General features: G+C 43.0%; 2 protein-coding genes across 2 annotated transcripts in view; both read left to right on the top strand.

Moving 5' to 3' along the window:
• Positions 1-2865, top strand: part of TCF7L1 (transcription factor 7 like 1) — a 266734-nt gene extending 263869 nt beyond the window's left edge. The window contains exons 11-12 of the mRNA XM_007948884.1: positions 707-782; positions 2432-2865. Coding sequence (XP_007947075.1) covers positions 707-782; positions 2432-2865 — 510 coding nt within the window. The remainder of the gene's footprint in view (positions 1-706; positions 783-2431) is intronic.
• A 7364-nt stretch (positions 2866-10229) lies between these two features.
• The window catches only part of TGOLN2 (trans-golgi network protein 2), a 19134-nt gene continuing 12342 nt past the window's right edge, over positions 10230-17021 (top strand). The window contains exons 1-2 of the mRNA XM_007948904.2: positions 10230-10275; positions 10458-11173. Of these exons, the coding sequence (XP_007947095.2) occupies positions 10230-10275; positions 10458-11173 (762 nt within the window). The remainder of the gene's footprint in view (positions 10276-10457; positions 11174-17021) is intronic.

Below are 17021 nucleotides of genomic sequence, written 5' to 3' on the forward strand. Positions count from 1 at the left end.
ATTCCATTGATAGAGGACTCTGAAGACCTAGGAGAGAAATTTATATTTCTCTAGAAATTAGAAAGGCATTTTAATTCTCTGGAGGCTAACAAGGAAATGGTTTTCGTATCCCAAGGGCAGACTTAAATCTGTGCCGTTCCCATCAGTCTTCTATTCCACAGTACAAGGTATAGTGTGAGCCATATGCTAGCTCTAGTGCTAAGCATCTCTAGCCAAGGGTTCCTACCCTGGGGCTCAGAGGCCAATGTATGGGCCTCTGGGAGCATTTAACTGGGCAGATTTTTGTATAGAGGTTATCAATTGCTTCTTTTTTTCTGTTAAGAGCGTTTGTCAGCTGAGCACTTAACCACTGCACCACCAGAGCTCATTAGAGGGTTCATAGCTGCATTAGATTTTCACAGAGACCTAAAAACCAAAAAAAAAAAAAAAATCAAAGCCTCTGTTATAGGGAGAAAGATGGAAAAACAAGTCTGAAGGGCAGTGAACGATAGAGGCCTTTTAGGGCCGCCTTGGCCACCCATATTGGATGGGCCAACAGATCCAGAAGGCTCACACTGCCACCTCCTGGTGAATTGGCTGCCCCAGCACCATCACCTTCAGAAAGGAAAGGATCCACAGCTATATGGGCAGTATCCTGTCTCCTTTCATCTGGCAGTCTCCCTGAGAGGACTGTCCCTGGTTAACTTTGTTTGGCCACATTTTTCAGGGTAAGAAAAAGAAGAGGAAGAGAGAAAAACAGTTGTCGCATACACAGTCGCAGCAACAAGTCCAAGAGGCAGAAGGTGAGTTTCAAGGAAAGCACTGCTTCCTTTACTTCTCTTTCCGGCTGTCGCAGCAACTGCCTGTGTTATGTCTATGTCTCTGATGGACACAGTTCTATAATAGTTGCCCTTTTAAGGACCTTTGCCCTATAGCATCCTCATGTATGTTCAGGTAGATATTATATTAGCCCCTTTTTAGAAAAATAAACAGATGTTAAAGAATTTTTCTTGGTCACTCTGGCTGTTAAGTGATATGTTAAGTGGTATAAGGATATGGTCCAAGACTTTCTCAATTCAAAGACTAAGTACTTCTCATTACAGTTGAATTACATCTCATGTGAGGGTGAGGTTCTAAAATGAATGCATACAGTAAAAATCTAGTGTAGTTGAAATTGTCCTTGGCACTCCCTTAGGAAGGCAATACATTAGACTGACATACTACCTACCAGTGAGTCGAGTCCAGCAGAATCCATTTTTTCTCTAGTGTTTCTTTGGTTGATCACCAAGAAATCATTTTGCTTGGATTTTGGCTACTTTGAGCCAAAAATATCCACTATACTGTTTTTTTTCTTTTTAAGGAGCTCTGGTAGCCCAATACCTAAGGCATCTGGCTGCTAACTAGAAGGTTGGTGGTTCAAACCCACCAGCCACTCCATGGAAGCAAGACTGGGCAATCTACTTCCATGAAGATTTATTGCCTTAGAAACCCAGTAGGGGTCGCTATGAGTCAGAATCAACTTGATGGCCATGGGTTTGGTTTATATATATATATAAATACATACCTTTTTACACAAGAATCACCCTAGCACAGAGTGCTGTTCACAGACATTGAGGAACTGGAGCCATCTAAAGGAAGACCAGATTCACGTCTCCCATCTCATGCCATTCATGACATGATACACACACAATGAATGGAAGGACGTTTCAAACTGCTTGGACCATCTAAAGTGCTTTTTACCTTTTTTTTTTTTTTACCCCCTTATTTACCTACACATTAATACACGTAAGTAAAATATGTATGTGATGCAAAGCCCACTGTATACCACGCTGTTTAACTGGTGCTATACTCACTGATTGTACCATAAGCCACAGATTTTAAAGCATCCCCCCAAAATGATGATTTAGCAAAAAAAGATGATATGACAGGCTAGCTATTTTTCCTCCAATCAGATACGAAGTCAGTCTTTGTCAATTTTGGCATTGCCCCCTCTCTATGCACTAGATGTTCTGTGAATGCAGTTTCCCGTCTTGAAAGCCTTAGAAGTAATTGCAGATTCTCAGTTCCCTCCCCATGAGCATTCCTGGATTGCTACAATACAGGTATATAGCCAGGTCCATTCTGTTTGTTTTTAAGTTATTTTATGCAAAGATTACAATTTACGTTTCTGTGATCTGTTGCTGCATAATAAGCCATTCCAAAACTGACTGGCTTAAAACAACCGTATACTAGCTTTCATGACTCTGTGGGTTGGCTGAGCCCTGCTGGGCATTTCTTCTGCTCCACCTGCTGTTGGCAAGGGCAGCAGTCATCTGGAGGCGCAACTGCCCTAGAACATTCAAGAAGGCTCACTCTCATGGTTAATACTCAGTAACCTTAGGCAGGGCTGTTCTTCACTGCCTGCTTCTCCAATCTTCGAGCTGCTCACTCTTCCTTGTATTATTTCTCCTAGGTACTCTGGCTTCTAAGAGCAAGAAGCCATGTGTTCAGTACCTGCCTCCTGAGAAGCCCTGTGACAGCCCTGCCTCCTCCCATGGTAGCATGCTGGATTCCCCTGCTACCCCCTCTGCTGCCTTGGCCTCACCAGCTGCCCCTGCTGCAACCCACTCAGAGCAAGCTCAGCCTCTCTCCCTTACCACCAAGCCAGAAACCCGGGCCCAGCTGGCTCTCCACTCGGCTGCCTTCCTGTCAGCCAAGGCTACAGCCACCTCCTCTAGCCAGATGGGCAGCCAGCCTCCCCTTCTCTCCCGGCCTCTCCCTCTTGGGTCCGTGCCCACAGCTCTGTTGACTTCTCCCCCTTCCTTCCCAGCCACGCTCCATGCCCACCAGGCCCTCCCAGTGCTACAGGCCCAGCCTCTTTCCTTGGTCACCAAGTCTGCCCACTAGGCTGCCTCCTAACCTATTCAGGTTGTCAAGTGACTCATCGAGTAATAACAATTCAGAAGAAAAAAAGGAAACTTTATTGGTCAATATTTGACCACCCTGGACTGTTCTGTAAAGTGACTGGTAACAACAGCACTTTACATTTTCTAGATGTAACCAGTAGCTAATCTTAAGGCTTTTTTAAAAAACAAAACAAAACAAACAAAAAAAAAAAATTCTTTGAGAGAAGAACTGAAAAGTAGTGTGTTATGCTTCCTATATGTGCTGTGGAGGAGCCCTGGTGGTGCAGTGGTTAAAGCATTCAGCTGCTAACTGAAAGGTCAGTGTTTCAAATCCACCAGCTGCTCCATGGGAGAAAGATGTGGCAGTCTGCTCCTGTAGAGATTTGCAGCCTTGGAAACCCTACGGGATAGTTCAGCTCTATCCCATAAGGTCATTATGAGTCAGAATCAACTCAAAGGCAGACGGCAGCATATGCTGTGGTGGATGGGCCTGGGCAGAAGACACCTTTCTCTCTACCTCCTTCATTTTCTGCCCTCCCTCTTCTTGTCATCCCCTACCTGGCCTAATCCCCCCACTCATCCTGCATGTGTGCCATGGGCATGATGTCTAGCTCAGTACCTCTTCACTCATCTAGATCCCACTCCTGGACCATTTCCTATTAGCCCAAGTTTTTCTCCTCAGCACCATGAGTTCTGCCCCTCCGTCTCTTTTGTCCTCTGTTCAGTGTAAAGCCCTCACCACGTGAGAAGACATCTTTGCCTGATTTTCTTCCACCAGCATCCTATTTCCCTCAGTAGGACCTAACCCTTCCAACCTCCAACTTTTGTGGGGAAAAGGTCTCCTAAACCAGTTCTCCCCAACATTTAAAGGGACTCAAGGTGCCTGCCACTTCCTCAGTGAACAAGTCTGTGTTTTACCCCTTTACCAATCAAGATATACACACAGTCCCAGAGTGGCAGACAGGACCTGGCTCTAAGGTCTGGTTTCTGTCACCTGGGCCAGTGCTAGCACAATCTGCCAAAGTACTGAAAACCCTCTTCCCCTCCCTCATCTCCTCACATGCTTCTTCTGTGTGTATTTTTTGTTGTTGTTTTTATGATTTTTTTTTTTTTTTTTTTTGGAGCAATTTAAACTCCCAGTTGTTTATTTTCACAAAGGAAAATAAAATTGCAGTTGCAAGACCTTTTCTGAGTATTTCTTTAGTCCCTTTGTTGAATCCAGCCACCTGCTTGATTCCACACCCTGTGCCAGATTTTACAGCCTTAGCACTTATTGAAGGGAAATATAAATCATGCCGGACAGAATTAGAAAAATCCAATTCTACTTCTAGTCTCGAAAATATGTGGACCAAATTCTGACAAGTGAAATCTGAAGGAGAGTCCTTATTTTACAGTTGATTTAAACTACTTTGTAACCTGAAAGACATTCAGCTTATGTTTCTCACACGTGCTTGTCTGCTTATAACTGCAAAGATCTGAGGGGCATTGTGGGGTTTACATTAACTTTATACCCAAAGAATGTGCCCTTTGTCCTCAGTACCTGAAAGACAATCACTGAAAACAAACTTTGGAATTTAAGTGTCTTCAGTAAGACTCCAGACCACATCTAAGTAACGGGTTATGCTGGTGAGGTGATATGTTGACTCTGGAGTGGGGGCTAGCCAAGCCAGAAAGGCCCACAGTGCAATACCTCTTGATCACCTTGTGATATGGAACGACCTCAGGGGTGAAAGGCTGGAATTGATATTATGTAATGAGGCCCCCAGTAAAAGCTCTGGACATGGAAGTTCCATGGTTGGAGAAAGACATCGATGTGCGTGGGAGGGTAGTGTGCCCTTTGGGACATGGAAGCTTCGTATTGGGAACCCTTCCAGACCTCACCCTATGTATCTCTTCATTTGTATCCTTTTTTGCTATAATAAATCTGGAATCATAAATATAGCACATTCCCTGAGTTCTTTGATTCATTCTAGTGAATTATTGAACCTCAAGTGTAGTGGAAGCCAGGTCAAAACTGAGGGTGGCTAGAGACACTTAAGCTTATATCTGGTATCCTAATGGGGTAGAAGTAACCCCCAAATTTGTGTAAGATCATAGGAAAGGGAGTTCAGAAGCCCACTTAGGCTCACAGCTAGCGTCCTAAAGGATGGTGGGAAAACATTTGAGTTTCTAGCCAGCAGGTCAGAAGTGAGGGTATTTCGTGAACTCTCAAACCTGCGGCTAGCATCTGGAGTCTCAGGCTTATTTGGCAGTCTGAAGGACTATGTCCTTTTATTTTGTGAGATCTGACATATCTCCAGGTGGCTAGGGTCAGAGAAGTGCTTCTTAGGCAACTGGTATCAGAATTGAGCAGAGATGTAAAAAATGGATATTTTAATATTTGATTGATTTGAGAGTATCCACATAGGCATGCTATCCTTGTTCTAATGCTATCTAGAACTACAGTGACATTTTTTTGTTAACAGCCTAGGGATAATATTCACACAACATAAAATCCACCCATTTAAAGTATACAGTTCAGTGGTTTTTAGTATATTCAGTCTTGTATCCATCAGCATAATCAATTTTAGAACACTTTCATTGTTCCAGAAAGGAACCTTGTACCCTTTCAACCTCACCCCACCACCACCTATACTCAATCCTAGGCAACTACTACTTGCCACCTCTATGGTTCTGTATATTCTGGGAATTTCATGTAAATAAAATCAAACCAGACTCACTGCCATCAAGTCAATTTGGACTCATAGCAATCCCCCCATTGGGTTTCCAAGGTGGTAAATCTTTACTGAAGTAGATTGCCCCATCTTCCTTCCAGTGGAGCAGCTGGTGGTTTGAATGCATGCCCTAGGCACTGTGCCACCAGAACTCCTTTTTTTTTTTTTTTTTTCATTTAAATAAGATTAAACAATATCTGTTCTTTTGTGACTGGCTTCTTTTGACTCAGCATAATGTTTTCCAGCTTCATCTATGTTGTAGCATCTATCAGTGCTTCATTCCTTTTTATTGCCCAGTAATACTCCATTGTATGGCTATACTACGTGCTAATCAGTTGATGGACATTTGCATTGTTTTCACCTTTTGGAGCTCGTGAATAATACTGCTATTAACATTCGTGGACAAGTTTTCATCTCTTTGGGGTAACCTATGAGTGGAATTGCTAGGTCATATGGTAACTTTAACCTTTTGAGGAATTGCCAGACTATTTAACAAATTAGCTGCACCAATTTACATTCCCACCTGCAGAGTACACATGTTCCAATTTCTCCATCTCCTCGCCAACACTTATTACTGTCTTTTTGATTATAGCTATTCTAGTGTGTAAGGAGCTCTGGTGGTGTAGTTGTTAAGGCATTTGTCTGCTAACCAAAAGATCAGTGGTTTCAACCCACCAGCCACTCTACAGAGTAAAGGCAGAACAAGATTTGCTTTTGTAAAGATTTATAGCCTTGGAAAACCCAATGGAGGTCGCCATGAGTCAGAATCAACTCGATGGCAGTGAGGTTTTTTTACTTTTTTTGGTTTATTCTAGTGGGTGTGAAGTGGTATTTGACTGTGGTTTTGAGTTGCCATTTCCCTGATCACTAACAATACTGAGCATCTTTTCATGTGTTCATTGTCCTTTTATATATTCTCTTTGGAAGAAATGTCTACTCAGATCCTTTGTCCATTTTTATTTTTAATTGGGTTGCCTTTTTATTGAGTGGCAAATTAGATATAGATATATAAAATTATATAATTTTATAGATATATAAAATTCTGGGTATATCTCATATTAAAAAAAAAAAATTTCCCATGCTGTGGACTGTCTTTTCACTTTCTTGATGGTGTCCTCTGAAGCATAACTGCCCCAAGCTAGATCCTCAGTACAATGTTGACTAGAAGTGATGAGTGGACTTCCTTGTCATATTCCTGATCTTAACAAAAACAAACGCACTGCCACTGAGTCGGTCCCAACTCATAGCGACCCTTCCTTGAGTTTCTGAGGCGGTATCACTACAGAAGTAGATTGCCCAACCTTCCTTCCAAGGAGTGGCTGGTGGGTTTGAACGGACAACTTCTGGTTAGCAGTCAAATGCCTTAAGAGAAATATCCAGTCTGTTGTCATTAAGTTTGTTGTTAGCTGTAGGGTTTTCATACATGCCCTCCAGTAGGTTGAAGTTCTCTTCTCAGGAACTATGAAGTTCCTAGTTTGTTGAGTTTTTTTTTACATAAAGAAGTGCAAGAAAATTTTAAGATTTATTAAAGTTATGTCCTGTCATGCCCTTAAACCAAAATTGGTGTGTTAGGAATTAATGCTAAAGTAAATATTCCTTCTCTACTCATGTCAAGTGGGAGCACTGCCTGGAGAACAACTATGCAAGTCAAATGGGTTTCACAATAGATTCCTGGTGCTTAACATCAACAGCTCTGGTAGCATAGTGCCTAAGGCACTTGACTGCTCACCAGAAGGCTGGCGGTTCAAGCCCACCAGCACTCCTCGGAAGGAAGGTTGGGCAATCCTACTTCCGTAGTGATACTGCCTCGGAAACCCAAGGAGGGTTGCTATGAGTCCGGGCCGACTCAACAGCAAACAACAACAACATCAACAGGCCCTCAGGACTAGTCATCAAGTCTACATTTGTCCTTCTAAATCCATTCGATAATCTTGGAACTCCACCATTCTCAATCCCTGCCTCCTTATTCATGAAAGATTGCTTTGCCTCTTAAAATAACAGGAAAATTGAGTCTAGCAAAACTGCTCTATTTTGATATTCCTTATTCCTGGTGGCATAGTACCTAAGGCATTTGACTGCTAACCAGAAGGTTGGCAGTTCAAACCCACCAGCCACTCCGCAGAAGGAAGACTAGGCAATCTACTTCCAGAATCGACTCGATGGCAGTGAGTTTGGTTTGGTTTTGTATTCCTATCTAAATATCTACCCAAACCCTACCCATTCTGCCTTTCCACAGATAACAAGGTCTACCCTTGTTCAAGGTCAACTCCTCCACTGCCTCTTCTATCTGAGCCCTTCATCTCTTGGTACCTCATCCCACCAGTCACCTTTCTCTTATAACCTAGATCACTCTCCTTCTACGTAGAAAACACGTAGATGATAGTGCCCCAGAAGACAAGTGGCATGACAAGTTGTAGCACAATGCTACAAAGAGGCCTGCAAGATAAGAATTGTACATAGGATTTTGTAACTTACTTCATTTTCAGATAACAGTCTTAGCATATGCTAATATATGCCTATTAAAAACACAATAATAGTTAATGATAGCTCTGGATTACAAAGAGCTCTGGTAGGAGCTCTGGTAGCATAGTGGCTAAAGCACTTGACTGCTAACCAGAAGGCTGGCGGTTCAAACCCACCAGCCACTCCTCGGAAGGAAGGTTGGGCAATCCTACTTCCGTAGTGATACTGCCTCGGAAACCCAAGGAGGGGTCGCTATGAGTCGGGGCCGACTTGACGGCAAACAACAACAACAACTGGTGGTGTAGTGCCTAAGGCATCTGACTGCTAACCAGAAGGCTGGTGGTTCAAACCCACAAGCCACTACACAGGAGGAAGACTAGGCAATCTACTTCCAGAGAAATACTGCCTTGGAACCCAAGGAGGGGTCGCAACAAGTCAGATTTGACTCAGTGGCAGTGAATTTGGTTTTTGGTCTACCTTTACTTTCTAATTTTCCTATAATTAACATATTAATAATAACTGACAACTTTGGTGCCTTAATAGTGTGTTGTTGTTGTTATTATGTGCCATCGAGTCAGCCCCGACTCATAGCGACCCCTCCTTGGGGTGTTAGACATTGTTAAATACTATACATCAATTATCTAATTCTCACAATATTTATATCCCCATTTCATAATGACACTGATATTTAAAGCAATTAAGTAAATTGCCCAAAATCATGTGTATTATCTGGGTAATAAGTATTTAAAGAATAACATTCAGGACTATTTTTCTCCTATCAAATTGGCAGATTGGGAATACTCACGCTATCAAGGGTTGGGTGAGCAACAGAGTGACCTTGGACAAGTCATTTAATTTTTTCTGAGTGTCTCATGTTAAAATTCACTAAACCAGTACCTGACACTAAGTAAATAGTAGTTGCTAGCTGAAAGGTCAGCAGTTCAAACCCACCAACCGCTTCTGTGGAAGCAAAGATCTGACAATCTGCTCTCATTAAGATTATAGCCAGGAATGCCTATGGGGCAGTTATACTCTGTCATATAAGTCAGAATAATCAACACTCAGGGAGCTCTGGTAGCATAGTGGCTAAGGCACTTGACTGCTAACCAGAAGGCTGGCGGTTCAAACCCACCAGCCACTCCTCGGAAGGAAGGTTGGGCAATCCTACTTCCGTAGTGATACTGCCTCTGAAACCCATGGAGAGGTCGCCATGAGTCAGGTCTGACTCTAGGGCACATAAGGACACCACCTAATCAAAGATAGGAAAATTCTGGAAAATAATAGACACTAAAACATTAATGGTGATTATCTCCTAAGGGTGAGAGTAAAGTTTCCTATTTCTATACTTTAAACTTTCCACAGTGAATATAGATAATCTATGGTAACATAGTGGCTAAGACACTTGCCTGCTAACCAGACGGCTGGCGGTTCAAACACACCAGCCACTCCTGGGAAGGAAGGTTGGGCAATCCTACTTCCATAGTGATACTGCCTCGGAAACCCAAGGAGGGGTCGCTATGAGTCGGGGCCGACTTGACGGCACATAACAACAACAACAACAACATAATCTGAAAAAACCCGTACTTTAAAAAAATATCTTTGGCCACCCCAAGGGAATTGTTTCCACCGAGTCGCAAGGGCGGTGGGCTTGGACTGGAAGGTTGCCCCGACGAAGCTGATGGGAGGTTTGTTTATAGATGAGAGATCTGAGCACAGCAGGTCTGCGTGCTGCACGTAAAGAACCACATAAAAGGAAGAGATTGCAAACGCGAAGAGGATGGGAAGAAAAGGCTCCTAGGCCCCAGCGACCTCATTCAGGAGGACTGTTCACAAGTGAGGGAGCGCCTGCTTGGCCTCAGAAGTACGAGGAAGAGAAAGAAAAAGAAAATGACGATCTGTTGTGGCTTCTATGGAGGAATAACGAAATAAAAACAAGCAGGAGCGGACACGCCTTCCACGGGGAAACCCTAAAGTGATAATACTGAGTAAAAGCAACAAAGCTTGAGAAAACAACCGGAAAGAGTTCGCATCCGGGAGGTGGTATTGTAAACCCCGCCCATCATCTGGGATGGAACTGCGACAAGCGGCGATACGCGCGTAGGAAAGGGTGGGGCCATCAGCACAAACCCGTTACCTCGCGCGCAAATATCGCGAGAGCGGTAGAGGGCGGAAGCGGAGTCCAAGCAGGATGCGGTTCCTGGTTGTGTTGGTCCTGCTGAGCGTCGCGGTGGCGGGTAAGACCCTCTACCCCCATCCCAATCTGGTCTCCAGTACCTTCACCCTCACTTCGGCCTGTCATTATCTGGGCTTGCTTTTTCCTTGTCTGACCTACCCGTCGCTGCGGCATGAATTCCCTCCCTTCCGTCCTGCCGTTGCCTGGGTCTTTTCCAGTACTGACTGATTGCTCTTATTTCAGGAGTCGTTCAGCCCGCTACAAAGCCCACCGGTGCGTCAGCCACCGAAAATCTGACCACCAGTCCCAAGAAAGAAAAGACTTCTTCTGCAGTAAAAACCCCCGACAGTACCACCCTGGACCAGGTGTCTAAGAAGGAAGACAAGAAGTCCTCTGTGCATCCGCCATCTACGAAAGACACCCATGGCACTTTGAGTACGAAACCTACGACCCCGAAATACAGCCCTGACAGTTCGGGTCCGGAACACGCGACAGGGAAAAATGCGATCCTGAAATACACTTCTGGTACTTCTAGTCTGGAACACACGACCCCGAAAGATCAGTCTGATAAAGAGCAGTTCCCCAAGTCTAAAGTGAAAGAAGAATCAGACAGAATAGAATCTGATAAGAAGGTGCCAACAGACCCCGCCCTCGCTTCTCCTAGTCAGGAGGGAGAAGGTCAGTCCTCAGAACATGCTGAAGAGGTGGAGATTAAGGAGGCTGAGGGAGATGGTGCAGAGCCTAAAGAGGAGTCCCCACCTCAAGAAGGGATGTCAGGCCATGCCTCTAGTGAGAACCATGAAGGTCCACCTTTAGGTTCTATGAGTAGTGAGAAGAATGACCTTTTTAAGAACAATCCTGGAAGTGCCAGTGCAGAGAGCAGCCACTTCTTTGCATACCTGGTGACTGCAGCCATTCTTGTTGCTGCCCTCTATATTGCCTATCACAACAAACGAAAGGTAAGTCCAGAGTTGCTTTAGGGAGGGGAATGCAATTTCCTTAACTCTGAAATCTTGTTATATGGGCCAGTCTCCATCACTCACTTGGCCTGTGAACACTGGGGATTTTATGACACACTTGTTTCTTCTCAGACCCTGCTGGAGTTCTTTACTCTTCTTTCTATCATGTCACCTGTTCCATCTCAGTGTCCTCTGTTACTGCATTAAGTGCCAAGTTAAGATATTATTACAATCTGTCCTGAAGTAGCTTCTTTTCCCATAACATTGAACTTAGTTAGATCCTTCATAGCTTCAGAGAATCTGGGTATATGACAGTTTATTAGTACTTAAAGCCCTTGTCTTCCCATTTGCAGTCTTAAGATGAGTACATCGTTTCTAGTTCACTTTCCCAAGCTTCTGTCTTCTGTTCACAGTGGTAGAAATGATTTGGTTAGTCTTCTACATCAACAAGGAGCCCTGGGACTATCTTCTGCAATATGGAGTCTCTCGTAATTAGATGGAAAACCAGCAGTTGCACAAATATACACATCTTTTACTTCTTTAGCATAGTTTGGGAGCTCTGGTAGCATAGTGGCTAAAGCACTTGACTGCTAACCAGAAGGCTGGTGGTTCAAACCCACCAGCCACTCCTCGGAAGGAAGAGTGGACAATCCTACTTCCGTAGTGATACTGCCTCGGAAACCCAAGGAGGGGTCGCTATGAGTCGGAGCATAGTTTGGTGTGAAATTACATCTCTGTCCCTTAACACCAACTTTAACAACTAACAGATTTCATTTCCTATTGAGCCCTAACAATTTAGAGGATAGCCTGGTTAAAGTTGAACATTCGATTTCATGATGGCAATCAGCCTATAGCTGTAAAGGGCGAGAGAGGGCTTTTAATTTAAAAAATCACATCCAGGTGAGCTAGCTGTTGAGCAGGAGAGACACCTTAGGAGTGGAGTGAGGCTGAGTGCTCTAGAGAACCAAAACCAGTGAAGTGTATATGATGTATATATCAGAGATTTAGCTCATGGAAATTCTCACACGGTTATGGAAGCTGGCAAGTCTCAAATCCATGGATCAGGCTGCAGGCTTCTAAGTTATGTGGTTGCAGGGGCTGACTAGCCCAGTTACAGGTCAGACAACTGGCTGTTTGCTCATGGGACTACAGATGTTGGCATACCCCAAAATTATTGAGTCAGATGGCAGGGCATTGGCTTACAGGGCTGCAGAAAGTGATGAATCTCAGAATTGGCAGGTCAGACAGGCACCTAGCTCAAGTCACAAGAACTGGAAGGTCTGGTGATGACAACCTGGATGTAGAAACTAGAACAAAGGAGAACCTTGCCAGAGTATCCATATATATGTTGGAGGCAGGCCATACACATCCCAAGGAAACTTTTCCTACATCAAAGTAAGGGTGGGACTTGAGTCATACCCTTTTATAACTGCTTTTATCAGGATCACAGTAGAAGGTCCTGAACAGTGTGGGAGAAAAGTGTAGAACAAAATTCTAAGACCAGACTCACTGGTTTGCTAGAGATTAGTCAAACCCCTGAGCCTATGGCCCTTGCACACTCTTCAGACCTGGAACTAAACCCATCCCGGGATATTACCTTTCAGCCAAACAGTAGACAGACCTGTAAAGTGAACAGTGATACCCATGAGGAATGGAATCCTCATAATCAACCATACAGGATGAAAAGAGCAGCATTTCCCAAAAACAAAGTTCAGAAGGCAGAAAGGGACAAGAAAGAAGAACAGATGGAAATGGGGAAACCAGAGAATTGAGAAGGGTGCTGTTACACATTGAGGAAATTGCAAGTAATGTCACAAAACAGAAAATGTATAAATTGTTTAATGGAAAACTAATTTTCTCTGTAAATGTTTGCCTAAATCCAATTAAAAAAAAAACACACCCCACACTAATTCTGCCTCATTAACATATAGAGCTTAGCATTTATAACACAAAATAGGGGGTAATTCTGTCAGATCACAAAATGGAGGATATCAATACGATACTGGGAATCAGGGCCTAGCCAAGTTGACACAGTATTAACCATCAAAGTCCACCCTTTGTAAGCTTCATACATGTACACATCGTAAAGCATATGTGATCTCTAAAGACAATTACAAAGTCATACTTATGTAAAGTGTGATATAACTAGCATGCATACAACTAAACATGCACTAGCCCTGTTTACCTTTTACATTTTATAAGGAAATAAGTATTATGTATAGATATATAGGTATACATACATGTACACACATACATATGTACCTTTTACTAGGTGTCCCCAAGTCAATTTCTAGTCATAGCTACCCTATGCACAACAGAACAAGACACTGCCTAGTCCTGCACCGTCCTCACAATCTTTACCCCATTGTTGCAGCCACTATGTCGCATCTTCTTAGGGCCCTCCCATTTCTCACTGACCACCACATATCTATCAGCTTGTCATACTGTAGTAGTTTGCATCTTGCTGTGATGTTGGAAGCTATGCCACCAGTATTTTACATACCAGGAGGATCACCCATGGACAGGTTTCAGCAGTGCTTCCAGACTAACAGTAAAAAGAAGGACATGACCAGGTCCATTTCTGAAAAACATTAGTCACTGGAAACTTTATGAATAGCAAGGAAACATACATACATATACATGTATATGTATATATGTGGGGGTGTAGCTGTGTGTATACATACATATATACATATCTATATATCTATATCTATATCTATATCTATATCTATATATATATATACACACACATACATGTGGGAGCTCTGGTAGCATAGTGCCTAAGGCACTCGACTGCTAACCAGAAGGCTGGTTAAACCCACCAGCCACTCCTCGGAAGGAAGATGGGGCAATCTACTTCCGTAGTGATACTGCCTCAGAAACCCAAGGAGGGGTCGCTATGAGTCGGGTCCAACTCGACGGCACGTAACAACAACAACAACATATATACATGTGTGTATGTATATATGTGTGTGTGTGTGTGTGTGTGTGTGTGTGTGTTTATATGTAGATAGACATGTGTATATCTGTATGTACACTGATAACAAAAATACTTAACACAGTCCTCATTTATGCAGCTGGTCATGTGTTTGAAACTGATATTTACACTAATTCTGTCTCATTAACATATACCAAAACCAAACTCACTGCCATTGAGTCAATTCCAACTCACAGTGACTGCTGTTGAGTTTCCAAGGCTGTAAATCTTTACAGAAGTGGAGTTCCCCATCTTCCTTTTGCAGAACAGCTGGTAGGTTTAAACTGCTGACCTTCCGGTTAGCAGCCAAATGCCTTATCCACTACTCCACCAGAGCTCAGGATTTATGACACATAAAATGGAGAGTAATTACATCAGATCACAAAATGGAGGACAGCCACATAATAACTGGTAATCACAGCCTAATAACATTAAGCATCACAGTTCCACCCCTTGTCACCTTTGCACCTGTGCACATGTTAAAGCATATGTAATGTCTAAAGACATTTATAAAGTCATACTTGCATCTAAAAGCTACAGCTAGCATGCATTCAGCCAGAAGTGTGCTAGCCCAGTTTACATCTTCAATTTTATAAGAAAAATTAGTGATAGACATACGTGTGTGTGTGTATTTGTGTGTGTGGGTGGGTGTATATACACACACACGCATAACTGGAAGAATACATATAATTGCCCCTTCCTACAAAGGTGATCCAACAGAATGTGGAAATTATTGAACAATATCATTAATATCACATGCAAACAAACTTTTTCTAAAGATAATTCAAAATCAGTTGCAGTAGTACAGACGGAACTGCAAGAAATTGAAGCCAGATTCAGAAGAGGACACAGAATGGGGGAAATCATTGCTGATTTCAGATGGATCTTGACTTAAAGCAGAGAATACTAGAAAGATGTTTACCTGTGTTTTACTGACTCTGCAAAGCCATTGCTGGATCACATTATGAATAACATTGGGAAGAATAAGAATTCCAGAACATTTACTTGTGCTTGTGAGAAATCTATACATAAATCAAGAGGCAGTTGTTTGAACAGAACAAGGGGATGCTACATGGTTTAATATCAGGAAAGGTATGCATCAGGGTTGTATCCTTTCAGCTTAATTGTTCAATTTGTATATTGAGCATATAATCTGAGAAGCTGGACTATGTGAAGAAGAATGGGCATCAGGAATGGAGGAAGACTCATTTACAACCTTCAATATGCAGATGACACAGACTTGCTTACTGTAAGTGAAGAAGACTTAAAGCACTTACTGATGAAGATCAAAGATTACAAACTTCAATGTGGATTACCCCTTGTGTTAGACTGGGTTCTCTAGAGAAATAAAAACAGTAAAGCTTATATAGAGAGAGGAAGAGAAATTTATCTTAGGAAAATGGCTCACACCCTTAGAGAAGCTGGCAAGTCCCAAGTTCTTGGATCAAACATCAGGCTGGATGTTTTTCCTGACTCACGCAACTGCAGGGGCTGAGGAGCTCAAGGTTGGCAGGCAGTATACTGGCTGATGATTCCAACAAATGACGAATCCAAGATCGCCAGGCCAGATGGTGGATTGTTCACTCACAGGCAGTTGTAGACAGCACAGCAGAATCTTGATCCACAGAAGAGTGTCTCTCTTCCCAGGATGTCCATAAATATACTGGAAGCAGGCCACACCCCTAGGGAAGCTCTCTTTCAACAGATTGGCTGCTCAAAACATACATCTGATCCCTTCACGGGAATAACCACATTACAACTGCTTAAACCACACAGAATTGTGGTCCAGCCAAGTTGACACATAGCTGCAACCATCATACCCCTTAACATAAAGAAAAACCCTCACAATTGGACCAATAATATGAAGTTAAGTGGAGAAAAGATTGAAATTGTCAGTGATTTCATTTTATTTGGATCCACAATCAGCGCCCATAGAAGTAGCAGTTAAGAAATCAAGCAGTGTATTGCATTGGGCAAATCAGATGCAAAAGACCTCATTGAAGTGTTAAAGAGCAGAGATGTAAATTTGAGGACTAACATGTGCCTGACCCAAGCCATGCTATTTTCAGTAGCCTCATACATACATCAGAGCTGGACACCGAGTAAGGAAGATCACAGAAGAATTGGGGCATTGAATTGTAGTGTCAGAGAAAAGTATTGAATGTACCGTGGCCTGCTGGAAGATAAACAAATCTGTCTTGGAGGAAGTAGAACTGGAATTCTCTTTAGAACCAAGAATGGCTAAACTTTATCACTTGTACTTTGGTAATATTATTAGAAGGGACCAGTTTATGGAGAAGGATAACCTGTTTGGTAACATGGAGGATCAGTGAAAAAGGGGAAGACCCTCAACAAGATGGATTGACACAGGGGCTGTGACAGTGGGCACCAGCATGCCAGCAATTGTGAGGATGACACAGTACTGGGCAGTATTTTATTCTGTTGTACAAAGGGTCACTGTGCGTCTGAACCAACTTGACACAGCCTACCAAAAACACACACAAACATACACATATTACAAAACAAGAAATACTGGAAGACAGTTACAGTCTGTCTTTCTGCAACTGGGCATGTGGTAGAAACTGGTATTTAGGACTAACGTGTGTGTGTGTGTGTGTGATTTGGGTGAAAATTTACAGAGTAAATTCACTTTCCATACAGCAGTTCACATGCCCTCTGTCTCATGGCATTGAGTACAATTTACCACAATGCAACAGCTCCCCTCCCACTTCCTCCCAATAGTTACCTCTTCCTTGTTTCCATCCCTCCATGCACTCCTGCTCCCTGAACTGTCTCCCTGTGCATAAACAGCCCTTCTTTCTCCCATGATTGTTCTCTCCAAGGAGTGTATCTACCTCAGGTAAATGTTCA

This window comes from Orycteropus afer, unplaced genomic scaffold (genome assembly GCF_000298275.1).
Source record: "Orycteropus afer afer isolate SDZICR_OR568_19922 unplaced genomic scaffold, OryAfe1.0 scaffold00231, whole genome shotgun sequence".
NCBI classification, from domain to species: domain Eukaryota; kingdom Metazoa; phylum Chordata; class Mammalia; order Tubulidentata; family Orycteropodidae; genus Orycteropus; species Orycteropus afer.